The following is an 8,955-nucleotide window of genomic DNA, read 5'->3' as shown; positions in this document are numbered from 1 at the left end:
ATTAATTAATTATCTGCATGAATAACACTTGGCTCACGCGCTTCTGTAGCGATTTTAGTGTACTCCTAACTCACCACTTGTTTTTTTTTTAGGAGCATTATTTCTTTTTCTTTAAAGTAAATTTAATAGTTCACGTATGTGCTAATGAGTTCAAGTGCCTAAAATTTATTTTCTTTTCAATAAGGGTAATTATTTTTTTTGAGAAGGTATAAACAAATTCTCTATCAATTTAGGTTTTTTAATAAAATCATTATAATTTGAACAGTATAAAAGCCTGCATGCCATAATAAGAAATTAACACTTACTGAAAAGAAACCATGCATGTACATATATAAAAAGATGAGTAATGATAGATATTTTTTAAATTTTTATCTTAAATAATGTATCAACTATTAAGTAGTTGATAATTCTTTAAAAAACTTAAGTAAATTAATTATATTATCTCACCAATTAATTAATAAATATCATATTATCAAGATAATTTTTTAAGATAAATAATTTGAGATGTATAGTACTATTAAAAAAAGATTTATTCACTTTAAATATTTTCATTAATATTTTAGGCAATAAATTTATTCCTATGAAATTTTTTAAGGTACATTATCATGTACCATACATTAATCTCACAATTGTTATTAATAGCAACAAAAATAAAATTAACTAAAACTACGTGAATGTTTCTAAAATTAATTATAAAGTTTATGTATGTTACAGTTACATGGTAAACCGTAATATAAATATCGATATAATACCCTTTATGAAAAGAGAGTTTTGTAACCCTATAAATGTTGACAGTTGATGGGCCCATAAGCCCAGAGACAAGTGCTATTTAGTTTGGAATCCCTCTAAGTTACATGCATGTACCTTACAACCCTCTCACATGAATAGTATCTATACACTATTCATGTGAAAGGGTTGTAAGGTACATGCATGTAACTTAGCATTACCCTTTAGTTTGAGGTGCAAAGAAAATCTAGAACCCAAAATGAGAGTCCTCGCGCAGTGAAATGTGTACTTGATTATTAACACATGGCTTCAATTATTTTAATTTTTTGACTTTGTACATAAAAAAGTTCCTTTTTTTGGCCTTTTTAAAAGAAAGTTTATCTAAAGACTAAATAGTAAGGAAAGTACTTCTTTGTTTTGCCCCCACCCATAGATAAAATCCCTAGTGGTAGCATCCAATGAATAAAAGGGCAAATTTTTTTATTACTCCTTTCAAAAATTAACTATTATCAAATCTTCCCTTGTTTTATTTTTTAAAACTTTTAAATTATTATTATATTTAGTTAAAAGATAAAAAAAATATATGAATGGGTTGATGACTTTTTTTTTTTCTTTTAATATAAAGGTGCGAAACGGCAAACGCAATGCTCAACGTGGCTGTTGGAAATTACTTAGAAATTTCCTCTAAGATTTGTCACATTTGTCGCATACGGTCAGATTTGAGTACTATTTAAAGAGAAAATTCGAGACGTACTAAATTGTCCTCAATGTGCAAAATTTTATAATATAATAATGTTCTTGGGATTCTTCTACAGGAGCATTTTGTCATTTTATTGGGGAAAAGACAAAAGTTGAAAGACCAACTTATCTCCATTAGCGTCATTCCATGCGATTTAACAATTACATGCCAATTTTTGTTAATTTATTATATGGACTATTAGGTTAAAGAGCCGTGTAGGCAACCAAGTAAATTAATTTGGAGAAAATGACTGATATACCCTAAATATTTGGATAAAAGGATACCAAAATTACTAACGTTTTATAAAAAAAAAACTTAAATTCTAAATTATTGACAGATTTAATTTGGTTAAATAATTGAAAGGTTAATATAGTATACCCCTTATTAATCTACTGAATTTACCTAAACGTCCTCGCCTAACCATGACAAACCTAAATGGCTGAATGGATTAAACCCTATCAAAACGTCTCAGACCGTTAAATCCGCCGCACACAGACCCTGCCGCCGTTCGTGCCACTGCTCTTGCCCAGTCGCTGTTTGTGCTGCTGTGCGTGCCGCTACTCGTGCGTTGTTTGTGGTGCTGCTCGTGACTATAAGCCGCTGCTGATTTGATTTCTGGTGGTTGCTAAATTTTCTTGCCGATCCAGATTATGAGAAATTAACTTGCGGATCTCTACCATAGTGATTGTAAGAAATGATCTCCACCGTAGCTTCTGGTAAGTCCTTCATGCAAAGGTCTTCCAAGTTTTTTTTTTAAAAAATCCTGTAAATTTTACAATTAAATGTTGCATTATTCGGAATTAATGCCTTATAAATTTGTTGGCGCTGCCATTTTTTTTTTTGGTCGAATTACTGCTCCGATTTTTGATTTTTTGTTGTCAAATTTTGCACTTTTTTCAAATTGATGCTTTGTTTACATCTTCTTACCGACTGAATTTACTGTCAAAGGATGAACAAGAAGAATGTTTCAAATAAGCGTATATTCGTAATTTTCTTAATAATTTATGGACCAGTTGGATAAGTCAGTATATTGACTTACATGTTAGAGGAGATAATGGTAATTTTAAGTTAACAATAATTTTTCTGTTAAAATTAATTTGGGACTTAAACGTCTTTGTCAAAATATTAAGGACTTTTATGCCCTATTAATTTATTACCACCTCAAGTCTCTAACCAGTCATCGGAAGTCAGACGCCTCCAGTGTCCCCGTCGAGCATTTTTCAAGCAATTTATAAATGATTTGAATTTTATCCTTTCTTCTAATTTTTTTTAAAATAATTAAAAATAGTGCCAGAAATCATAACTATGCATAGGGATGGCAATGGGCACCGCCCGTAGCGGGTTTGCCATTACTAAATCCAAACCCGCACAAAATTTAAATTACCAAACCCACCCGCAACCCGCAGCGGGTTTTAATTTTTTTACAAAAACCCACCCGCAGCGAGTTTTAACAATTACCAAACCCGCAATGGTATCCAGCGGATTTTTTACGGGTTTCCGTATTTAAAATCACAAATGTTTAATATATAAATTTATAATAATAACCTCAAATTCCATATAACATACTCAATTTTATATTTAAATAATGTAAATGAAAAATTAAAAATTTCCACATCAATTCAACACAAATTCTCAAATTTAAGTATAAATTACACAAATCCATTTAAAAAACGCAAACTAGTATCTAAAAATAATAATTACATTTCATATTATCATTTAAAACAAGCTCCAAGAGAAGATATTCATTTCATTCACCACCATAAGCACCCATCCAACACAATGCCTATAATAATAATTAAGATTAATATTTTCAAATACTAATTCGAAGGAAAATGCCTTTAGTTTTCTTTAGATTATGACTTTAGAATATGATATAGGCTACATACACACATATACAAGTTTGAGCCTTTGGCTATTTAGTAATTTAATTAATGACATTATTTTCTTTATACATTTTTAGATTAAAATTAAACTAAAAATATTTGAAAAAAATATTGCGGGTTTGGTGGATATCCATGCGGGTATCCACCGGATATAATGTTAATACCAAATCCACCCGCATTCATGTGCGGGTTTTAATTTATAATATTAAACCCGCCCACAACGGATAAAATTACCCGCAACGGACGGGTTTTAATGGATGGGTTTGAGCGGGTTTGTGGGTACAATTGCCATCCCTAACTATGCATATCACATAACGCATAGCTTTGTTTTTTGGTTTCTTTTTTTTTTTTCTGTAACATCATACTTGCAGTTTTGTGACGCTGCCTTGACAGCAATTACAATATTTTTTGGTTTACACTACAACTTAGCCAGCTCCTGATTGGTTAGCTAGCTACCAAACAAAAATAATTGCATGCTTTTTTTCCATATGCAGGACAGTTGTGGTGCATACATTGGATGCGTATGTTACAGATTCCTCCTACATTATATTATATGTATGATATTGTCAGGATAACGTTCTTATAAGTCACAAATCATGGTACTATGATCGCTCTAGCACACTTTACCGCAATGCCCTGATAATATTTTAATACATTAGTGTCGATGTGGTCATACCCATTTCTTTTTTTTTTTTGTTTTGACTAAATGTTGATTTTATAATTATAATGCATCATCTTATATTTATTTGAAAAAAAAAAACAATCTTTTGATGGATTTTGGTTAAAAACTTAAAAAGTTAAAATCCAGCTCAGCCCAAATAGAACACTTGATTGGGCCAAAAAGCCCATCACCACCGAGTACATGGGCTACATCATTCTCACTCTTTCAAGTGTATCGCATAAATACACGCAATGTCATGGCCATTTGGTATTTAAATTCATTTGACTTTTGCTGAGGGTCATTATAGTAAAAACACTGATTTAACATTTTTATTTATGAAAATTGCAATTTTGTCATTTTGGTCAATTTAATATTTTCAACCTATTTTTCTTCTATGTAAATATGGAAATTTGTAGTTGGGACAGCAGTCAAATTATTTCAATCACGCCGGCAATAAGGTACCGCTATTTAACTGTTGTTAAATTTTAGTCATTCGGATTTGCTATTAAATTTTAGTCGTTCGGATTCGCTTAGCTTGGTTGTGGAAGTCATTTCATTTGGTTGTTTTAGTGATTGCATTTCAAGTGTTTGTGAAAATGGCCCACTGAGAAAACTGGTTTCTTAAAAGCCAGGTCGTTGCGTTGTTTTCTCTTGCTTTGGTTATATCCAAATATTAGCATTATTGGGTTTTCTGGTACATGGTGTCTTGTGTGTCTCTTTGTTTGTGAATGTGCTGCCTTTTTTATGAAATATAATGAAGTTATTTAGGTTGATATACTTGCCTATTCAGAAGGACTTGAATTTTGAATATGGTGGCTATGGGTAATGTTTGAGATTGTATCAATCCACTATTGTTGCAAATGATATCACTAGCTATTTGAATAAACATTAGCTGTCAAGTAAAAATGAGTGTTTTGCAAACAGTTCAATGCTATGTTTTATATAATAACAACCGAGTCTTTTTTTTTTTTTTTTGAAAAATGCTGATATCGATCATTGCAGGTACTTGATTTGGGTATAGTCTTTGTCTGGGTTGTTTCTTTCAGTTCAACAAAATTGAATGTTAGCGTACTGAAGTCATTTGGTAATATTTCGCTTGTGACAGTTTCAGTCTCTGTTTCAGGTCTTGACGGAGCAAAGCAAGCAGGAGTACAGTTTTGGCTTTAAAACTTTGAGCTGTATCGTGTTCTGTATCTGGAGAGGGTTTTATAAATGGCATTGAGGCGGTTTTTTGGTTTTTCTGATGGTGAGCTGATGAGATCAGATGCAAAGCCTTGTTCCAGACTAATGAGGCAGACGGCTGGCATTTTTACTGTTGGAGGGGCACTCGGGTTCTGGGTTCTTTGCAGGCTTCATTATGGTATATTCTACTTTGCTTCTTATATTAGTACTTCCATCACTGATCATCTGCATGCAGTTTGTATGCCTGCTATGAGATTCACTCTTTCTTGATGTTATCTCTGCTTTGAAAATATAGTAAAGTTTATGCCAATGCAACAAGGATTCAATATATTAAATAAGTGGCCAGGCATTATCGTACTGTTTTAAATTTTTTGGTTTTCTAAATAGAATGTATCATGGATGAAGAAGAATAATTGTTGTTTGTATAAGCATCAGTTTGCTTTCGGATGTGTTGTGATTGTTAATCATCATTAAGAAGGCTCTCTATGTATAAGCACGGGTATTTTAGTTTTTGTAACTGTAAATCTAACAAGAAATGACTGACTTGCTTCCCTGAGTTTGTATTCTGATAAAATGCATCTGTTACTTTTCATCTTTTTGCCTTTTTCCTTCATTTAATCACATTATCCCTAGTGATTAAATTGAAACCATAAAATGACTCTCTTATTTGAGGATAAAAGCTATAAAATGACTCTCTTTTCTCCTTTTCTGTGGTTTCAACATTTGGATATACTCAATCTAATAAAAATGGAAAATATTTACAACTCTATGCTCTTGCAGGTCCTAGGGTTACTGTTCCTAGAAGTCTTCGATGGGCAGGCTGCGGTGCTGTTTCTGTGAGCTCAACCACTGCTCTGCTGGTTTGCCTATTTAGTCCTGAATGTGAGCCTCAGAATATAGCTGCTTATGATAGGGGGAAGTAGTAATTAGCTGGCACATGGCCATTGCACATTGCTGTCCTAAATGCTCTATTAATACTCTTTACTGGCTATTTAGCAGTGTCCTTATTATCACTAGATGTCCAGGACTAGATTTGTGCAATGCCTTTTTGTCCACAGACAGATATACTCATTTTGTACCAGAATTTTATTCCTTCAATGTCCCTTGCTCATATATTATATATGGCTTTTAGGACACAAGATATGACTATATTTAAAAAAATATGTTTTTATATTTTATTCACGCATCTAATAAAGCTTGAATTTTGCACCTGAGTTTTAGGAAATAGACTTTGTATTGGTAATTTCTAGTATTTTTGTTAAAAAAGTTTAAAGTAATTACAAAATTGCTTGATGACAAATCCAATAATGCTTTTTATCATGTAAGCAAGGTTTGAACTTCAAATCTTTGATGCTATCCCAAAAATTAATCAAATCTGTTAATTAATCGATGCTTGATACTAATTGCTCTCAACTTCAAGGTACGAGTTCAAGTTCCAGCCTGTGGGAGACTCAAATTTTCACTCCCAATTATATAATTGGATATCCTTTCAATATTGGTGGCAGTAGGTATATATTTGGGCTATGATATAATAGAATAGATCTAGAGAAGTCCCAGATGATTTCTAGTGAGGACAGGTATATCTAGATTATGACTGAATTCTATATGTATACGTAAATATTAGTAGACTTTGATTGATATGATTTCTATACGTATACGTAAATATTAGTAGACTTTGGGTTGATATTTTAATCACTCATCTATAAATTCCAACCTATATGCCTTCTTTTATCATCACAACAACCACAGCATGGATACTAATGGAGCTGATACTAAAATATCCAATACCTACTTGCCTGAAAAGCCTGAACTTTCACCAACTTTGATTTCGGACACTGAACTCCTATCTGAATTCTCACACCATGTCCAAAACATAGCTAGAATCAATAATGGAAGCTTTGGTTGTTGCCCTAAGAGTGTTATATCAGCACAGCAGAGGTGGCAACTTGAGTTCCTCAAACAACCTGATGACTTTTACTTCAATCGGCTGAAAGATGAGATTTTGAAATCAAGACTTGTGATCAGAGACTTGGTCAATGCTGACCATGTTGATGAAATATAAATTGTTGATAATGCCACCACTGCTACAGCCATTGTGTTGCAGAGTGTTGCTTGGGAATTTTTGCAAGGGAAGTTTAACAAAGGTGATGCTGCTGTCATGCTTCAATATGCTTATGGTGCTGTGAAAAAATCTCTGGAAGCATATGTTACGCGTGCAGGCGGGTATGTTATTGAAGCTCGGTTTCCATTTCCTGTTAATTCTGATAGTGAGATTGTCAGTGAGTTTCGGAAAGCTGTAGAAAGAGGAAAAATCAATGGTAGGAAAGTCAGATTGGCTATCATTGATCATGTGACATCTATTCCTTGTGTTCTGATTCCTGTTAAAGAATTGATCAAGATTTGTCGGGAAGAGGGTGTTGATAAAGTATTTGTTGATGGTGCACAGGGGATTGGGTGTGTTGATGTTGACATGAAAGAAATTGGGGCTGATTTTTACACTGGTACTTTGAACAAGTGGGTTTTTTGCCCACCTGGGGCAGCGTTTTTGTATTGTAGGAAATCAAATGAAATTGATGATTTGCATCACCTTGTGGTGTCTCATGAGTATGGAAATGGGTTGGCTATCGAGAGTGCTTGGATTGGAACTAGGGATTATAGTGCCCAACTGGTGGTTCCTCAAGCTTTGGAGTTTGTTAACAGATTTGAAGGAGGAATTGAAGGAATCAAGAAGAGGAATCATAAAGCTGTTGTTGAGATGGGGGAGATGTTGGCAAAAGCATGGGGAACCCATCTTGGGTCTGCTCCGGAGATGTGTTCAAGCATGATCATGGTTGGCTTGCCTGCTAGTTTGGGCATTTCTAGTGATTCTATTGCTTTAAAGTTGAGTACCCACTTGAGGAATAATTTTTCTGTTGACGTACGTATCTATTATAGGGAACCGGGTGATGGGGTGGTTAACCCAGTTACAGGATATGCTCGAATTTCTCATCATGCTTACAACAAGCCAGATGAATACCACAAGTTCAGAGATGCAGTTAACCAACTTGTTAATGATAAGTTCACTTGTGCACTTCTCGCATAGTAAAGAGGTATGTTTTAGATTCAATGATTGTAACATTCTGTTAGCTATTTTAGCTGGGATCTATTTTTATATGCCTGTTGGTTTTTGGTAATTCATTTCTCTTGGATAACTGCAATTATGAGGCAGCAACCTATGGTGAATGTTAAACTATGTAGAGTTATTATTTTTGAGGATATCGTGACAAAGAACCTGCACAAGTTGTCATCAAACCTGCACAAGTTGAGACATTTTGAACTGCAAATAGTATCTTTTCATTTGCCGGACAGATTTACTCACGGTCAAACACTATGACTGTCCGTGCAAAGATCAGGCCATCAGAGACTTTTTGAGCAATTAGCAATATTATTGCTTTCATTGATTTGAAACCAAGAATGAGGGTAAATTATTATTGGCAAAATTGTGAGAACTTTCTATCGTTTTAGATCATTATCATTGTTCTGTGTTGACTCTTATGTTCCAGGTCTATATGAAGTGACCTTGCTTATTGTCCATTAGAGAATTAATTTGAGCGCTTAATTTTTATCAATTGAATCCGATCATACCCGCTCATGCTAAATTAAATTCATTATAGTAATTTTTAAAAAAAAACTTTATTTTATTATATTTTTTATTTTTTAAGATAAAGGGTGGGTAAAATTTAAATTTATTTTCTAACTCCTTACTTCTTAAGACTCAAAACTTA

At 33.3% G+C, this 8,955-nt stretch overlaps 1 protein-coding gene and 1 pseudogene across 1 annotated transcript; both read left to right on the top strand.

Annotated features, from left to right (window-relative positions):
- Nucleotides 1-4,349: 4,349 nt before the first annotated feature.
- On the top strand, nt 4,350-6,405 carry LOC18039430. Its single transcript, XM_006428263.2, has 3 exons — nt 4,350-4,467; nt 5,133-5,369; nt 5,972-6,405. The coding sequence occupies exons 2-3, from the start codon at nt 5,222-5,224 to the stop codon at nt 6,112-6,114; spliced, it is 291 nt and encodes a 96-aa protein (XP_006428326.1). The 5' UTR covers nt 4,350-4,467; nt 5,133-5,221; the 3' UTR covers nt 6,115-6,405.
- A 91-nt stretch (nt 6,406-6,496) lies between these two features.
- On the top strand, nt 6,497-8,632 carry LOC18039429 (annotated as a pseudogene).
- Nucleotides 8,633-8,955: the final 323 nt, after the last annotated feature.

Source organism: Citrus clementina, unplaced genomic scaffold, assembly GCF_000493195.1.
Source record: "Citrus clementina cultivar Clemenules unplaced genomic scaffold, Citrus_clementina_v1.0 scaffold_6, whole genome shotgun sequence".
NCBI lineage: Eukaryota > Viridiplantae > Streptophyta > Magnoliopsida > Sapindales > Rutaceae > Citrus > Citrus x clementina.
Note: the sequence above shows the minus strand (reverse complement) of the source record. Positions and strands in the feature narration are given on the sequence as shown.